The sequence below is a fragment of the Mobula birostris genome, chromosome 2, assembly GCF_030028105.1.
Source record: "Mobula birostris isolate sMobBir1 chromosome 2, sMobBir1.hap1, whole genome shotgun sequence".
NCBI lineage: Eukaryota > Metazoa > Chordata > Chondrichthyes > Myliobatiformes > Myliobatidae > Mobula > Mobula birostris.
In genome coordinates this window covers 65866743-65886256 of record NC_092371.1, presented here as the reverse complement: position 1 = coordinate 65886256, position 19514 = coordinate 65866743, and the positions used below count along the sequence as shown (strand labels likewise).

The 19514-nt window shown below is 40.9% G+C and overlaps 1 protein-coding gene across 2 annotated transcripts in view; it reads right to left on the bottom strand.

Annotated features, from left to right (window-relative positions):
* The window catches only part of LOC140187157 (proto-oncogene tyrosine-protein kinase Src-like), a 223432-nt gene that overhangs the window by 68051 nt on the left and 135867 nt on the right, over positions 1–19514 (bottom strand). For both annotated transcript variants that reach the window (XM_072242161.1, XM_072242170.1), the window contains exons 4-5: positions 13034–13132; positions 7794–7897 (exon numbers count right to left, since the gene is read on the bottom strand). In XM_072242161.1, the coding sequence (XP_072098262.1) occupies positions 7794–7897; positions 13034–13132 (203 nt within the window). The remainder of the gene's footprint in view (positions 1–7793; positions 7898–13033; positions 13133–19514) is intronic.

The window sequence follows — 19514 nt, the reverse complement described above, 5'->3', positions numbered from 1 at the left end:
CCCAACCTTTATTATGCCATGGACCAATACTATTAAACAAAGGGTCTGAGGGCACCAGGTGGGGAACCCCTAAATATATAAGACTTTTTAATGAAATGAACCCTTCCAACCATTTCCAAGATTGCAGATTTTTATTTGGTGATGGGTATTTAAAAAGCTATAGTACTGCTGCAAACTAAGTGCCTAGTTCAGTTCTAAATTGCTAAATTTATTTGACTAATCAATCATTGTCCAACCAATAATGTTAACTCAAAACACTATTCAGATTTAACTTAAAATACTTACAGTGCCATAGTGAAATCAATGCAATGAGGTTCCCAGAATGCTTTCACCAACTTGGCAGTGAACTAGACCTTGAATCTATTATCTTGCAGTTATATCACCAACCCAAATATTGTCTAGGACTTGATAACATCAGAAGCCATTCCAATTGGTTACTTGCAAGAAAAAATCTTCAGATGCTGGAAATTCATGCAGCCCACACAAAATGCTGGAGGAACTCAGCAAGCCAGGCAGCATCTATGGAAAAGAGTACAGTTGAGGTTTTGGGCCGAGACCCTTCGGCAGGACTGGAGCTAAAAATAAAAGCGGAGCAGTAGATTTAAAAGGTGGGGAGAGAGGAGAGAGAAGCACAAGGTGATAGGTGAAACCTGAAGGGGAGGGATGAAGTAAAAGTTGGGACGTTGATTGGTGAAAGAGATACAGGGCCGGAGAATGGAGAAGGGGGAGTCTGACAGAAGAGGAGAGAAGGCCATGGAAGAAAGAAAAGGGGTGAGGAGCAACAGAGGGAAGCACTGGGCAGACAAGGACATAAGGTGAGGGAGGGAAAAGGGGATGGAGAATGGTTGGGTGGGGGGTGGGGGGGGGCAGAATTACCGGAAGTTCAAGAAATCAATGCTTATGCCATCAGGTTGGAGGCTACCCCGACAGAATATAAAGTGTGTTTCCTCCAACCGAAGTGTGGCCTCGTCACTACAGTAGAGGAGGCCATGGATGGACATATTGGAATGGGAATAGGAAGTGGAAATAAAATGGGTGGCCACTGGGAGATCCTGCTTTTTCTATAGATGCTACCTGGCCTTCTGAGCTCCTTGAGCACTTTGTGTTTGCCATTTGGTTACTATGTACTTCCTAGTATGAGAGGTGCACGAAAACAAGGCAATATAAGGGAAGCTATGAGAGGTGCGCAAAAACACGGCGATATAGGGGAAGCTATGGGAGGTGCGCGAAAACACAGCGATATAGGGGAAGGTATGAGAGGTGCGCGAAAACACAGTGATACAGGGAAAGCTATGGGAGGTGCGCGAAAACACAGCGATATAGAGGAAGCTATGGGAGGTGCGCGAAAACATAGCGATGTAGGGGAAGCTATGGGAGGTGCGTGAAAACAGCGATATAGGGGAAGCTATGGGAGGTGTGCGAAAACACAGCGATGTAGGGGAAGCTATGGGAGGTGCATGAAAGCACGGCGAGATAGGGGAAGGTATGACAAGTGCGCAAAAACACCGCAATATAGATAGATAGATAGATATATTTTATTAATCCCAAGGAAAATTTGGTTTCGTTACAGCCGCACCAACCAAGAATAGAGCGTAAATATAGCAATACAAAAACCACAAACAATCAAGCAACAAAATGCAAACTATGCCAGATGGAAAATAAGTCCAGAACCAGTCTATTGGCGCAGGGTGTCTGACCCTCCATGGGAGGAGCTGCACGTTCGATGGCCACAGGCAGGAACGACCTCCCGTGCCACCCGGTGTTGTATCTCGGTGGAATGTGGCCGAAGTCCAACAGTAAAAAGTTCAATATCCGGTCTACAAACACGTTCCTCGATCGTAATATGACCCGAGTTGCACCATCTGTTGTTAACCAGAACAGTAAGCACCCAACTCCTTTACGCTTACCGCTCTCAGTGCACTTCTGGTCAGCTGGAATGGTCTGGAAGCCGTCCATGGAGAAGTTTTGATCAGGAATGTTGTGTGCTGGGGCAGCAGGCTGAGGGTGGCAGACACCAACAGAATCAATAAGCTCATTCATAAGGCCAGTGATGTTGTGGGGATGGAACTGGACTCTCTGACGGTGGTGTCTGAAAAGAGGATGCTGTCTAAGTTGCATGCCATCTTGGACAATATCTCCCATCCACTACATAATGTACTGGGTGGGCACAGGAGTACATTCAGCCAGAGACTGATTCCACCAAGATGCATCACAGGGCGTGATAGAAAGTCATTCCTGCCTGTGGCCATCAAACTTTACAACTCCTCCCTTGGAGGATCAGAGACCCTGAGCCAATAGGCTGGTCCTGGACAGTTCATAATTTACTGGCATAATTTACATATTACTATTTAACTATTTATGGTTCTATTACTATTTATTACTTATGGTGCAACTGTAACGAAAACCAATCTCCCCCGGGATCAATAAAGTGTGACTATAACTATGACTATGACTAGTGACAGTATTTTTGCTGAGGGACAACTCCACATTTTGTATGGCCTGTAATTAAGTCTCTACTTCACCGCATGAATTTTATGCTCATCCAGTCACCCAGTGAACTCTTAGTCATTTCGAAAAGCTGTAGCCAAAAGAACATTTCAAGTTCTGTTGTCTCGCACTTACCTTCTTTTAGTCTGCTGTTTTGTAAATTGTCACGAAAGCTTACAAAATGGGGAGCACTACACATGTCAAAATGGAGAAGATTTGCTTGCTACTGTCAACAGACCTTGTGAAATATTGTTCTTTTCATCATTGTACTAAATGACAGGAACTCACATTTGCCCTCTGCACAGAAACAATGAAGCAGAAGTAATGCACGAGTGAGAAGCTGTCAAGCCGTAGCCCAAGGGCACCACTTTCCACATCCTACATTCTTACACACTAGTAAGAGCTCAAGAATAAAAATCTTTGGTGAAGGCAAGATGCATTTCAGCTTGCTTTAACTGAGAATGCTTACTCAAGTGCTCAAAAGCGATCTGAATCAGGCTCGTCAGACTTTGTGTAAGTGACAGAGAATCACCTCCTCCATCACCAGCAACCTCCCCTCAACCCCACACACAATAAAAGACTAACAAATGAATTTGCTTTCTGACCCTAACTTTCATAGTCCATCATTTCGTTCTGAGTGTTTTTCAGGTTCCAGTGCTTTTAGCCAAAACCATTCTTCTTTAGCAAGACCAAACGGGTTCTTGAGGATACAGTTTTAGAGAAAAAGCCTGTCATTCAGTAACATTTAAGGAAAGAGAACATAGCCATTTCATTCACTTCCTCAAGCTCTGAAATCAACACATGTATCATCTCAGGGCCGTGCTTGGGCTTTGATTCTTTTGATTATCAGGGTCATCGTTGACTATTTGGCCAAGAGCACAGCAAGAATATTAAAATTATTGCTGGCTTTTAGCCTAGACTGCATAAGCAGCAGCTCAGTTTAACATGTACATCAAAACATACATGAAATGCATTCTTTGCGTCAAATCAGATCAGCAACAAGTGTGCTGGTGGCAGCCCTCAAGTGTCAGTGCACTTCCAGCGCAAACAGAACATCATGGGACAGTGTACAATGACCAATTAACCTACCAACCGGTGCATCTTTGACCTGTGGGAGGAAACAGAGCACCTATAGGAAACCCACACGGTCACGGGGAGAACATACAACTCCTTACAGACAACAGTGGGAATTGAAACCAGGTCGCTGGTACTATAAAGTGTTGTGCTAACCACTACGCTACTGTGCTACCCCTGAAAAACCCTCCATGGCTGGGAAAATCGGTGCAAAATAATCACGATATTCATATTTCCGTCATGAGCCTCTCCTATTGAAAAGGATCTGTCCTTTCATTTGCTTAATAACTCAATTTCTTTTAAATGCAGAAGAATGCATCGATCTCAGCAGCAGGGTAGATTTCAATTGATTTTGGCTAAGTCCATTGAAGATATTCTTGGATTGTACAACCAGTATGTACAAGATTACAAAAGTCTGCTACTCCTCAGTACATTAATATGCCATTATGGTGCATAATTGATTGTGAATGTTGTGTATTTAATATTTCAGTAGTATTTGAGTAATATTGTGAATGTGGGAGGGAGGAGAAGATGGCGGCGCGACGGCAGTGCACGCGGCCACTTCGGTGGTGATGTCTGTTATCTGTCAAGTAGGGGACCGTGCACAATCCTGATTTGATGGAGACAGACGTGAGAGTACGGAGGAACATCTGGAAAACTTCTGAAATGCCTGCTTCGCTGCCGCTGCTACTGTGTGGTAAACGGAATCTCTGATGCAGAAGGTCCCGAAATCCTCGGCTTTGCATGTTTCAGCGGCCGGAGCAAGGTCGAAGGCGCTCGGCAGAGGATGGCGCTCGGGAGGCTGTATCGGAGAGGCTGGTTGGAAGCTTGAAGTTTTTGGACGGATGGACTCCGTGTCGGCTGTGATCGGTTGCTTCCAAGGCATCGGTAAGTTGACGGTGCCTGCAGGTTTATGGCAGGAAGTTTCTCCCTTTTCCCACCTGCTATCGAGGACTCAGGAGTCGATCAACTCGGGGACTTTTGAGACTTTATTTACCATGCCCATGGTTTGTTCTTCATCAAATTATGGTATTGCTTTGCACTGCTGTAACTATATGTTATAATTATGTGGTTCAGTCAGTGTTAGTCTTTGGTTTGTCCTGTTTTCTGTGATATCACTCTGGAGAAACATTGTATCATTTCTTAATGCATGTATGCATTTCTAAATGACAATAAAAAGAGGACCGAGTGTTCTCATAATCTAATATCACGTTTGATTTAGAATTTGTTGTTTACATAACGCATTGCAGGTCATCTATAACAGTACGTAAACGGTATACGCCAACACACCACCACATGATATGTACATGCCTCACTTAAAGTACAAAACGAAGTCAGACTTGCATTCTGGACTCTACGCGTTTTTCTTTTAAATTAATTTTTTTGTTTTGGAGTTACAAAACACAACAGTGATGACGAGGTATTTTTAAAGTGAACCCAAGATGACTACCTTCCTGCTGAAGCGTAGCGAGACATTGCAGCTTTTAAAAAGAAGTGCAGTGAGAAACAGTCAAGTTTTAAAAAAGCACAGCTCATTTTCTTTTCTTTCGAGCAGCATGTTTTCTTTGTGAAAGAAAAGACAATCGAGTAAACAAAAATAGGGAGAAAACAGAAGAATTCTTGGTTTCATAAACAGTACCTGGTGATAATCATTTTAAAAAGGGGCAGAAGTGGCTGGCTGCATCCAAAATATTGATATATTTGATTACACAAAAGGTAACTGGAATATATATGGAATAGATTGAACATTATTTTAATGCAAATGAAATAGCAGATGAGAAACAAATACCAGTTTGACAGAGTGCATTGGGTGGAGAACCATACAGTTTGCTTAGGAGTTTGACTGATCCAACCAAACCAGCCAAAATGAGCTTTGTGAAAATAAAGACGATCATGAAAGTAATGCAGAAATACTTAGAGCTGAAACCATTGTTGATTGCAGCACACTTTAGGTTTCATAAGTTGAACCAAAAGAAAGAGGAGTCAATTTCAGCGTATGTAGCTGAATTTAAGAGATTGTCTGAACATTGTCAGTTCAGTAATGGGCTTCCTTGTGCATGGAGAAATTGTTTAGTTCGTGGAATCTTACAAGAAAGCATTCAAAAATAACTCCTAACTGAAGCCCAATTTACATTTCAAAGTGCAGTTGAAGTTCCTATACCAATGGAAACAGCAGACAGAGACGCAATTGCCTTGCAGTCAGAAATTAAAGTGAGCGTGAACAAAATTGCAATGTCTAAACAGAAACTGCCTGGTCAAACAAACTGTTACCGTTATGGCAAGGACTCAGATATACCAGACCAATGCAGACTTAAAGGTGAAACTTGGAGAAAATGCAACCAAGTAGGACACATACAAAGCTTATGTCAGGCAGATAAAAATAAATGGGTTGCACAGGGAAGAGAAAAAGATAAAAAGTCAAGTTGCAGTTTCGAAAAGAGCATTAATCTGCATGTTGTTGATGAAAAATCTGGTCATGGTGTGTGATGCTGAACTGAATAGCCTTGAGAGTTACAGTGTAAAAACTATCAAGAGCCAAGCAATATGGCTTATACCAGAAGTGAACACAAATTAATTAAAATTGAATTGGACACTGGCTCGGCGGTATCAGTCATTACACAAAATGAGTCTGAATGGATTTCAAAGATACTAAACTGAGGCCTGCAGATATCCAACTAAGAACTTATACTGGAGAAAAGCTAACTCCTGTGGGAGTGACATCTGTGATAGTGAACTATAACAAGACCCATTGGGCTTGTATGTGGTAAAAACAGGAGGACCAGCACCGTGGGGACATGACTGGCTGAGACAACTACATCTTGATTGAAGATCTATCCCACATCCCTTGTAACAGCCAACTGAAAGCAAATTAAGAAAAGTACTGGATGATGCCACAACTGTGTCCATGCTGTACACCATGAACCATTGCACATCAGAGGACACAGGTATTGGTGCCAACCTCTGTACCTCTGGTTAGTGTACCAAGGAAGGACCATGCTGCTCAGAGGAATTATCAAAGTGATGAAAGCAGTGGTTTGACTACAATCGTTTTTGTGGGCGACATATCTGAGAAAGCTTCTGATATGGTAATCATGCAGGTATCTGTGAAATGTGGCTCGGTTTTAAGCTGGAAGAGAGTTCAAGGAGCTTCAGGAAAGTTGCAAGCATTCAGCATTTGTGAGTATAATGAACCAGAATCTACTCTGCGTGCATTAAGGTTATTGCATGAACTTCATGTAGGAGACAAAAAGCTGCTTGTAAAAGTAGATGCAAAGACCAAAGCCCAGCTGCATGAATGGAAGGCCAAAAATAAAGGAGTCAATGAAGATCCAATCACAGAAGATTTATCAGATGACGTTGTGAATGAGAAAACCAAGAGGAGAGATCAGATTGTAAAGGGAGCAATAGAAAGATTAATAACAGAACACTCCAGTGAACTAAATGCACCTTCCTAAGATGAAGATGCGCATCCTAGAAAAAAGAAAAAGGAAAAGAAAGAGGAGGATAAAGAGAAAGAGAAAGAAACTGGGTCCGGGAGAAAAGCAAGGATCGAAGTAGATCCAGACAGAAAAGCCAAGAAAAGGAGAAGAAAGGTGCCTGGAGCTATTAGAAATGCTTCCTGCAGTCTCAAAGTCAACTCCTACAACCACCACGGAGGAGACTGTTTTCCCAGCCACAGGTTACCTGCCATAGTGTCTTACAGGAAAGACACTATGCCTCAAGAGCAAGAAATCTTCTACAGCAATTAAATCTTTAGGGCCTAAACAGGATAACTTAAAATGTACTATGCTGTGGATATCTATATAGTAGTTGTATTACATAGTATACTGTGTATATAGCTGAGATGCATTCTATATTGAATTTATAGCTAAGCAGGGAGAAGTGTTGCATATTTAATATTTCAGTAGCATTTGAATATTGTAAATGCACTGTTTCATTAGGCTTTCTTTGTTGTTTACATAATGCATTGTGGGTTATCTGTAAAAGTACGTAAATGGAATATGTCATCACGCCACCACATAATGAATGTGTGGCTCACTTCAAATAAACAAAGTTAGCCTTGGATTCTGGACTCTGCATTTTCCATTTAAATTAGTTTTATGTTTTGGAGTTACAAAACATCCTACATTTAGTCAAAAAAAATCAATTAGCAAAGGAACTCCACAGGGAAAGAAAACAACACGATATCTTTCTAAAAGGAATTTCATTCATTCATTAGAATTAATAATTACCTTTTGTGGTCTCACTCTCTCTGACCAAAAAGGTACCTCTGGGATTTTCAGGGCTGAGTAACATTCGTTCTGATTCTCTTCGAGTAATCTTCCCAAAATACCACCTGAAAGGAGTCAAACAATTCCAGTTCAAGGTCACTGTGCACAGTTATGATAATTTTAACAAGCATGACTGAAAGATATTCAGTTATTGCCACTCCATCAAACCTGGCACTTTTTACTCCATTTTGCTGAAAATTCCAACAGAATTACACAGTTCAATAATCAAAAAGTCATTCTAAGGAAACGATGGCGCTTTCACTAATGAGACTAGAAACAATAGTCATTAAACGCCACCACCAACTTCATTGCAATTTTTAGCACTTTTACCCCACCACTGCATTCAATAATTCATTTCACAATTCTTCTTTTAAAGTGTCAAGTCTTTACGTTATGCTTGAAAGCCAACTGGATATCAAAATAAAAAGAGTATGGTGCATTGAATTGTTGGATTACCAATCCTTTAGCTCTCAAATTTAGTCCAGAAAGCCCCTTTTTGGTCAGAATAGCTCAATCAAGCAGCCTTATTAAACATTATAAAGTTAAATGCTACATCTGTTTGGAATTTCAGCAAACATACATACCTTGTATATATAAATTAACCATCCCATTAGCTTTGGTAACAAGGGATTTTAACCACAACGATTGTTCTCCACAGAGACTTTTTAATAGGTAACCAATTCATTGAATGAATTAATGAAAATAATTAAAAGTGCCATTTGGGCTTCTTTTCTGGCTATTTTTCTTTTTGATTTTCAAAGATTAGATGCCTTTGTGATTTCACACAATGTATCCTTTCAGTTCTCCAGGAGGGGATCTTAAAAACAATTGTTTTTCCATCAATCTTCTTGACTCAACTCTCTATTCTAAGGTCCTTTTAGGATGTGACACATAATCTAAAATACCATTTGAGTTCAGCACAAAAAAAAAGAGCATGGTATTGTCCTTCAGATCAGAATATTACCCTGTTTGACATTATGAAATTAATCACAGTATTTCATGAGTAAAAGTAGAATTCTCTTGGGGGCTTTGGCAAAACAAAGCTCTCAAGATTCTCTGGCAATTGGTCACATTGTAATTGTGGACATCGGTGCTAAGTACTTGGTTACCTTGTTTCTATGCAATAAGTGTCTACACTACATTAATAGCTTGTTGAATGTGAAGATTTTGAGGCATCCTTTAACAACTGATAAGAGATAAATCCACATTACTTACTTGAGTCAAAAGCAGCCATTTTAAAATGGTTTTCATAACTATTTTTAGTTTGTTAAACGGAATAGTCATTGCCTAATATCTGTCTCTCTCCCAACAAGCTGCAATGATACAGCCAGCACTGAACACTCTTGATGTTGTAACGCCACACTTTTGGGAATGGGGTGAGGGTATACCAGAGTGAATTCACTGGCAATTTGGAAATATTAGGAGGGAGACTGCAACCTTGGAAGCTACCACTGCTGTACAGTCCCTTGTGCCTTATAATCAGCAGCCAGTACATGTATGTCTAGACAAAATGCACTTTAATTAAACAGGATGACTGACAATAGTTGACAATGGTTTCTGAGCTGTAACAGTTACTGTGTTGTTCTGGTGAGCATTGTCAACTATTGTCAGTCATCCTGTTTAATTAAAGTGCATTTTGTCTTGTCGTACTGTGTTGGTTCCAGAATGTGTGGCCATCAGGCTCTTGAAATGGGGGATAACTTCACTCACGCCATCACTGAACTGTTCCCACAACTTTCAAGGACTCACTTTCAAGGACTCTTCATCTCCTGTTCTCCATATTTATTGTTTATTTATTTATTTATTTATTCTTTTGTATTTGTGCAATTTGTTGTCTTTTGCACACTGATTGTCTGCCCCTTTGGGTGTGGTCTTTCATTAATACTATTATGGTTATTGGATTTAAAGAGTATGCCTACAAGGAAACAAATGTCAGTGTTATATATGGTGACATATATGTGCTTTGATATTAAATCTACCTTTAACACTAGTGGGCTGCCCTCAGCACATCCTTAGGCTGTGTTGGTTGTTAATGCAAATGATGCATTTCACTGTTTTGCTGCACATGATCAATAATGGAATCTGAATCCCAGAGGGCAAAGGTAGTTACTGCTGCAAAAATCTGGCTAGGGTAATCAATATTACCAATGCATATTGTTCAGGTGGATTTAAAATTTGGCCATTAACATTGCAATCAGAGTGAATTATTCCCTGCTCCAAGCTAACCCTTTCAAATTCAACCAAATACTAATCTTTCTCTCAAACATGTCTTCAAATAGTCAATCATACACTGTGTTGAGACCACACACTATAGTCCATTAATAATACATATGCCCCCTAGATAGCAGCTTCAATAATTCAGGTGGCTTGCCTCAAAGTGTAGATTTGGAGATACATCGGAGAATAAATTTTCCAGTAGGTTGGTTCTTGGATAATGACATTTTCTGTAGCATCTCAGTAATTTTTCTTTCTGTACCAGCACTTCCCAGCTAAGGACTGATTCCTTCACTGCAGCCCCCACTGTGCTCACAGCCAAGGCACCAATAACCTGCTGAGTTGAAAGAATCGAAGAAATCTTCCTTCCAGAGCTGGAGCCCTCCAAGCAGCATGTTTAACCTCTGAAGTACCAAAGCAACTTCTCAGGATTATCTTTCAGATGTTCTATTTTTTAATCTTGTCCCCATTTTTTTACAAAGGAACAATTCCCCTGCCTTCTCCTTATCTTGCCCCTTCTCGATGGTTCTCCAACATCCACAAATAACTTGCTGCTCATTACAGCTTATTACAGCCATATTTAATTTAATTCAAAAATAAATGTTAAAAGTATATATATTTTAAGCTGGTTTAATTTAAGGATATCCAAGGTTTCTGGCTTCAGGAACAACACAAGTTACTTGTATAAAGTCCGTGATAGATCATGGAAAATGGAGTTGAGAGGGATAATCAGTCACCAAGATCGAATGGGGGAGCAGCCTCAATAAGTTGTATGGCCTAATTCTGGTCCTATGTCTTGTTATCTTCTCATTGTAGTCTAAATCCATGGTCATCTTGATCTTCATAGCTCTAGGGTTGCCCGACTTAAATTGTCTAGCCCAAAATTTATTCACCAATGAAGTAATATTGCTATTAGGATGCATTTAACAGTTGGAATAATCCCTCCTCATCTCTGTCTTCAATCACTAGTGCTACATATATACAAGAGGGTGTTATTTGGAATGAATTCATCTGTGGGGGTGAGTACAGGCAGAGTGTGTTTAGTGACTGCATGGAATTCTACCACCATCTGCACCCATCCCAAATATTACCCTTCCTGTCAATCTCAATTTTATCTTCACCAAATGTTCATAGATGTAGAATAGTGATTTAGAGTTGGTGATCGGGAGTAAGAAACTTGCCCAATTTTCCCATAAATCCATGGTGTTGCTGCAATAGGTGACATTAGCTAACTCAAGTCCTGCTTTGTCATTACACACATTCACTGCCAATTCTGCTACAAAGTCAACTGTGCACCACTTATCAAAAGAAAACATGGCTTCAACACAGTTTCAATTTTGGAACTGCTTAGGTTTGATATTATACCCTTTCGCAATAGAGGAAATCATACCTTAGCTATAACATATATAAGCAGAATAAGGTCATTCGGCCCATCAAGTATATTCTCCATTCCATCATTGTTGATATATCATCCCTCTCAACCCTATCCTCCTGCCTTCTTCTCGTAACCTTTAATGCCCTTACTAATCAAGAACCTATCAACCTCCACTTTAAATGTACCCAATAACTTGGCCTCCACGGCCGTCTGTACCAATGAATTCCACAGATTCACTATAATCTAGCTACAGACATTTATTTATGATTTATTCATTGAGATACAGCGTGGAATAGGCCCTTCAAGCCACCTAGCAATGTTCCAATTGAATCCTAGCCTGATCATGGACAATCTACAGTGACCAATTCACCTACCAACTGGCATGTCTTTGGACTGTGGGTGGAAACCGAAACACCTGAAGCAAACCTATGCGATCACAGGGAGAACGTACAAACTCCTCACCTCTGTCAAAGGATTTCAGTGAAGTATAGTATATATTCTATGAAGTCCACTTATATTGGTAGCGCAGTGAGATCAGCGCTGGACTCTGGAGCGAAGGTTCCCGAGTTCGAATCCAGGTCAGGCCACCCCCGAGCACGCTTTCCATCCGTGCCGGGTTGAGTGTTGAGCTAGCCATTCGGCCTCGTAAAAAATACAAGGGTCAAGTCAGGAACGTTCATAACGTGACCCGGTTAATCCTGACACCACGTGCCGGACAAGAATGGCTGAATGTCTGGTACGACACGCTTAAAAAAATTTAAATCGGTCAGTTAATTTGAATCAACTACACTTGGGATTGGCTGTTTTAAGTTTGATGACAAGTTGCATTGCTAATATCATAGGCCTGTTTGTTTTTATCTCAAGGCTGCAAATCTGGCCACTGGAACGCAAGTAGCAGCTACAGTAACACAAGTGCTGGAGGGCAGCTGAAGTCAGGCTGTTACATTTTGACTGTAGTGGTGTTATCAGGGAACAGGGTGAGCTGCATCTGCTGCCATGGTCTCTCTTTACCCCCATCCTTCCAATCAGACAGCCAATCGGACTCAAATAAAGAAAGATGACTTGAGTCAACGTCTGGAGAAGGACAAGAAAGAAGATCAAAAAGAAGTGTGCTCCTTTCCCGCACTTCAGTAAGTGTTGTGATAAAATAAAATCAGCATTAACATCTACAGGTATAAAGAAAGATGTCTTGAACTGGAATCTGTGCAAAACTAGTTTAAGTTTTTAGAGATTGTCATTGGTTTAAAACAGGGGTTCCCAACCTGGGATTCATGTACCCTGGGTTAATGGTAAGGCTCTGTGGCATTAAAAAGGTTGAGAATCCCTGGTGTAAAAGTTCAACGTTTTATGAAAAATACAGATTTCACACTGGAGTTGTCCTGGATATCGGTCTTGTTTCAACCTATACATAGCCCAATATCTAGACAAGCATGGCACCCCAGTCTTTACCCTTTTCAAAACAGTACCTGGAGAAGTTTAGAGGACTGCTTACACAAGCAAATCATGCTCTATCCTTAAAATATCAAAGGGAGATATCACGAGCATCCCTCCTTACAAAATAATGTTGCATCAAAACTTAAATAGATTATCATTTGCAAAACAAATTATTTACTCTTCAGCCTGAATGGAGTCAGAAGGTGCAACATAATTGCTGGGGATGTATCCAGTGTTTCCTGTAGCGAGGGACCGGCCTAACCACCAATCACCTTCCCTGCAAGATACAAGAGAGACAAAAGAAGTATTACATTGCAATTAACCAGTCCTGTTCAAATTTCAAATAAATATTAGCACAAAGATATCCAGTTGTACAGCCCAGATAGATTCAAAAGTCCACTCAAGAGATTGCAGATGCTGGAATCTTTCGCGGCAGACAGCCTGTTAAAGGGGCTCAGTGGGTCGAGCAGCTCCTGTGGGGGCGAAGAAATAGTTGACATCTCAGGTCAAAACCCTGCATCAGAACTGAGGGCGAAGAGGGATGATAACCAGTATAAAGAGGAGCGGAAGAGTGCAGCACGAGAACCTGAGGTGAATGATGGACTGAGGAGTGGAGAAAGATGATGGGCAGGTTGTGCCAGAAAGAGGGTGGGTGGGTGGAATTGGGAGTTTGTGGGCAGGTGGAGGCAAGGAAAAACATAAATGAGAGGCAGATGTAATGCAGTAGAAAGAGAGGAAGGTAAAGTTTGGACACAGCTGCTGGAGGCTTTTAAACAGGGACAGAAAAGGGTACGTGCTGGAATCTGACATGTAAAGGAGATGATAATGGAAACCAAATAAGGGATGGAATAAGCCTGCAAGTAAACTGTGTGTATAGTTGGCAGAGGAGGAGAAAGAAAAGGAAGAGGAGGATGAAGATAGGTGACGGAGGTCTAGGGGGTTGAGGGTTTGATTGGGTAATTGGCTATGGGGACAAAAATGGGAGGAGGATCTGAAGCAGTGGAATGGGGTAACTCTCTCTGGGGGTGTGTTACCTACAATTGGAAAGTTCATACCAAATGGTTGTGGACTATCCAGGTGGAATACAAGGTGTTGTTCCTCTACCTTGCACTGGGCTTTGCCCCGGTAATGGAGCAGTCTGATGATGCACAGGTCAGTGTGGGAATGGGAAGATGAATTCAAATTGCATGCAAATGTTGCCCAGTCTCACTCTCGGTGGCCACATTGGGATCACTGATTGCCGAAGACAAAGCTGCACAAAGGTCCTTGTCTCATCTGGAAGGATTGTTCACGTTCCTGGATGCTGGTGAGAGGAGATGAGGAGGTGTAGAGGTGTAGGAACAACACTACACTTCCTGCAGTTGTAGGGGGAAAGTGCCAGGGGTCAGGGAGGGTTGGGTGTGAAGGCATGAGAGCACCAGGGAGATGTGGAAAGGGGTAAGGAGAAGATGTGGGTGCTGGTGGGATCACATTACATCTGATGAAAATGACAAAGGATGATGTACTAGATGCGGAGGCTCATATGAAGAAGAGTGAGGACTAAGGGAACACAAACTGCAAATCCAGACATCACCCATATCCATCATTGGCCCTTCCTCCTTCTCCTCCAACACCCATTAGAATATAGTTCACTCACCGGCTCCCTTCCACAACCCCATCTATCTGGTTCAATCTCTCCTCCCCTAATGGTTCCTATTATCACCTCTTTTGTTTATCAGTTTCCAGCACCAGTAACACTAATACCCTCCAGCAGTATATCTAACTTTCACCGTCCCTCCTCCCACCTCACTCCATCTGCCTCTCACTTCCCCTCTTCCTCCTACCCTTTCTTTTATTTGCCTCTATCTATCACTCACCTGTCACTTTCTTCCAACTTCACACCCCTTCCTTCATCTACCTGGTCCAACCTACACATTTTTTTTAACCCCTCCTCAGTCCACCTGTCTCAGGCTCCTGTCTCACTACTCCACCTATCTTTATTCTGGTTGTCTTCCCTCTCAACACTCAGTCTCGATTCAGGGCTTCAACCCAAAATGTTGACAATTCCTCCTCACTCCTGCCAACACCCGCCGACTTCGTCCAGCAGATCACTGGCTGCTTCACAAGTGCACCATTGACTTCAAATACACCATTATGAAGAAAGTGTTGAAACGGAAAATACAAAGGGATAATTTTCAGTGAAAACATTTGCTTTCCAGTTAGTGTAAGCACTAAAAACATTTCAGAATATCACAACTTGCTGCACAGGCTTACTCAATGTTGCATTGAATACAACATACACTCAGTGGTCTCTGTATTCGGTCAGTGGGGTCCATCACAGGCAAAGACCTCCCTGCCACTGAGCAATCTACACAAGCATTGTCCCAGGAAAGCAGCATCCATCATCAGGGACCCCCACCACCCAGGACATGCTCTTTTCTTGCTGACATCAGAAAGTAGGGACAGGAGCCTCAGGACTCAGACCACCAAGTTCAGATCAATTATTACCCCTTGACCATCAAGCTCTTGAACCAAAGGGGATAACTTCACTGGTCCCAGCACTTAACTCTTCCAGCAACCTATGGACTCACTTTCACGACTCTTCATCTCATGTCTTCAATATTTATTGCTTATCTATTTATTAGCATCATTCTTTCTTTGTTGGTTGCCAGCCCTGTTAGTGTGGTCTTTCATTGATTCTATTATGGTTATTGGATTCATTGAATATGCTCGCAAGAAAACAGATCTCAGGGTTGTGTATGGTGACATATATGCACTTTAAAAAATTTACTTTGAAATTTGAACCTGTACCTCTGCTCATTAATGCAAACATCTAATCAGCCAATCATGTGGCAGCAACTCAATGCATTAAAAGCATGCAGGCATGACATGTTCAGACCAAACATTAGAATGGGGAAGAAAGTATCTAATTGACTTTGATTGTGGAATGATGGTTGGTGCCAGAGTGGATAGTTTGAGCATTTGATCTCCCTGGATATTCACACACAACAGTCTCCAGAGTTTACAGAGAATGGGGCAAAAAGAAAGAAAAAATCCAGTGAGCGGCAGTTCTGTGGGCAAAGATGCCTTGTTAATGAGAGAAGTCAGAGGAGAATGGCCAGAACTGGTTCAAGCTGACAGGAAAGCAACAGTAACTCTTATAGCCACACATTACAACAGTGATTTGCCGAGGAGCACCTCTGAACACACAACACATTGAACCTTGAAGTGGATGGGCTACAGCAGCAGAAGATTGTGAACGTACAGAGGCCACCTTACTAGATACAGAGGTACCTAATAAAGTAGCCAGTGAGTGCATATAGTATTAGTCTCCGACTGGAGTGTGCTTTGATTAAATACAAGCAACTAACTTGTATATTAATATCCATCACTTGATTTCAGACGGTGGACACAGCAGAGACTCAGGTGGCATCAATTGTACTTTGCAACAAGCAACATGCTGTCTGGCTGCTGAAAGCTGACGCTGTCAGTGCTTCATTCTCTTGAACTTTCATTTGGAGCTTTTAAAAGAGGAAAGTAAACGCCTTTACCGCAACATAATAACTGCCAGAACACAAACTGAAAACTGATGCTCAGAGCACTGCCTGTGCTGATTGCAATTTTTGACCTGTTCTGTAATCCATGTGTTACTGGATTCTGGTCACTCTTCTTGTTTGCTGATTTTGAGTGGTTTGATTAGCGCAATCGGTGGGGACTGGGGCGCTCCAGTAAAGATCGGCTCTGTGGCCTGCAGTCAGCTAGTGGTACGGAACTGAACTGAACTAAACTAAATATTCCTGAACTCCTGGTTGATGTTAATATTCTATCTGTTATTCACTCACTTTTTGCCATTTGTGTAATGCCCACAAGACAATGAATCTCAGGGTTGTATACGGTGCACTTTAATAATAAATTTACATTGAACTTTGTTCTTTACTTCGTGCATTGGGTTTGAGGTTTATGTGGAAACTAGATTCGTTAAAAATCTGTTTAATAACAGCATGGCGACACTTGTAGGCTGTCCCCAGCTCATTTCTGACTGTGCTGGCTGTTGATGAAAACAACACATTTCAGTGTATGTTTCGATGTATATAAAGCTAATCTCTTTAACATTGCTTGACTCCATTTTTGTGGCTTGGCAAAGGACATAATGACAGTTTTACATAATATGACTAAGCATCAAGTGATTTGCCAAAAGTTATTGTTCCTTCAAAAAAAAAGTTGTCTACTCATTTATAGAAGTGCTTTGACACTCACCTTTTCTAACTTTAAATCCATCTGTACAATTGGTTAATGTTTTATCATCCTCCCCAGCAGAATCAAATCACTATTATACACTGAAAGACAATTCCCCCACTGAATGGTGTTTTCCAATATAGTTGTGCATATTGGATTCTTTTTTTTAAGACCATCAAAAATTTTTCCTTTGTAATCTAAAGCCATACAATTCAATGTGGCCTTGAATGGATATCACTGTAGAAAGGATGCATCACTTATGCAGGATATTATGTTTTGATAACTTTTTCCTTTGTTTCAGTGAAAACACAGAAAGCTTGTTGAATAAAAGGTACATAACCTAACACCCATAGTAAATGCTATCAGTTTTATTGCTAGTAACCTAGACATAACATCGTAATAATTTTTATTACTGAGCCTGAGTTTGCAGAGAGTTGTCAGAATAGTTGCAGAGAGATGTCAGGAATTCCTCACATACATGCATAAACATGTAAGCCCCATACTCGGTGACAATACCTTGCTGGTATTTTCCCAACTATGCAGCTGAACGTTTAACATTTCTTGCAGTAGGAGTTCAAAAGAGTGGAATGACTCCGAGGAATTAAAGTTAAGATTTGTTAATAGACCTCCTGATTCTAGTTTAAGCCTACTCAATTTATTTTGTAATGTTATTAAATGCTTAGGCTTTAAAGTAGTTAGCCATTTATGATTCTGTCAACAGCAGGTTAATTCTTTAGGAGGTTGGAAATTTAATTATATAGAAAGGTGCTTGAATCCATGCTACAGCAAGTCATCTATGCCCCTGGGTTCCTACACTACCTTACTTTCACCACACACTACTTCACCCCATCTCTGTACAATGAATAGAAAAAGGCACTGCACATAACTACACAAGGACACATAAAAGCAGGACATACTGTTGTGTACTTAACCTTTCAGTAGTATTTGAGTAATGTCATAAATATATTGTTTGATTAAGAATTCTTGTTCATTTAAATAATTCATTATGGGTGATATGTAAAAATAAGTGAATTGCATTTATCATGACACTAGGTGATACGTGCATGCCTTGCTTAAAGTAATCACGAAATTAGACTCTCATTTCCCGTTCTCATGTTTTTCTAATTTTTTTTTGTTTTGTAGTTACAAAATATTACACGAGACCAATCAGTTGTTTATTCTACACCCCAACTCCCAGATTTCCTCTTATGACTTCAGCATAACCATCTCTTACCATCACTTCTGTGCATGTCCGTCTTTGCAATAAATGGATTCAAACCACATGCCTCAAATACTCACTGGTAGTGAATAACAATCTCACTATTCTAAATTGTCTTCCAAGTTCAAAGTTCAAATTAAATTTATTATCAAAGTACATATATGTCACCATATACTAGCCTAAGATTCATTTTCTTTCAGACATTCACAGTAGAAACACAACAGAATCAACAAAAAATTAAAACATAGACAAAGACTAACACACAATCAATGTGCAAAAGGCCAACTGTACAAATACAGAAAGATAATACATAAATGATACTGAGAATATAAATTGTAGAGTCCTTGAAAATGAGTCCATAGATTGTGGAATCAGTTCAGTGTTGAATGAAATTACCTCTGCTGCTTCAGGATGTTACCCTGATTGTTGAGGGGGTAACATCTGTTCCAGAATCTGGTGGTGTGAGACCAAACTCTCCAGTAACTCCTACCCCGATGGCAGCAGCGAGAAGAGAGCATGGCCTGGATGGTGGGGGTCCATGATGATGAATGCTGCTTTCTTGAGGCTTCTTGATTTCTTAATGATCACTATACATTGGTGGCCTCGTCATCACCGATAATAAAATGAAATAACCAAAATAACCGAGCCCAGAGCACACGCACTCTTACAACTCAAGCTTTCTTCTTATTTTACTCGTGCACAAGGAGAACAACATGGCTCCTGTCACCCACGCTGTACGGAAGGCTGAACAGAAAGCTACTATTTTTATAAAGAATTGGCTTAACTGTTACAGATATTGGTAACTTTTATTTGCTGGAATTCCTTACTTGCAAGATCAATCACCGTTCACAATAGAGGTGTTAAGAGTCAACTGAAACTTCAAGCTGACAACTGATGATATTTTGAAGTTAGTGAAGCAATTATCCCTTAAGATGTTCGCTGTGTAGTGCACATCCTTCCGTTATTTCTATCTCATCTGTCTCTGACGTCTCCTATTGTGCAAAGGGACACTATGTTTAAGGAAGACTTTCCTACAAAGTTCTCACTAGAGGCCTCACTCGTCTGGCTTAAATACACACTGTCACAGTCACCCCAGCCTACTTCATCTGCCATAAACAGAAGCGTCTCTGGCGCTCTCACTTGACGACAAGTGACCCAGGTCATCCTTGGCGGGACATTGCCTTTAACCCTTACCTCACTGCAACTTCCCAGCCTCTTACTTCAT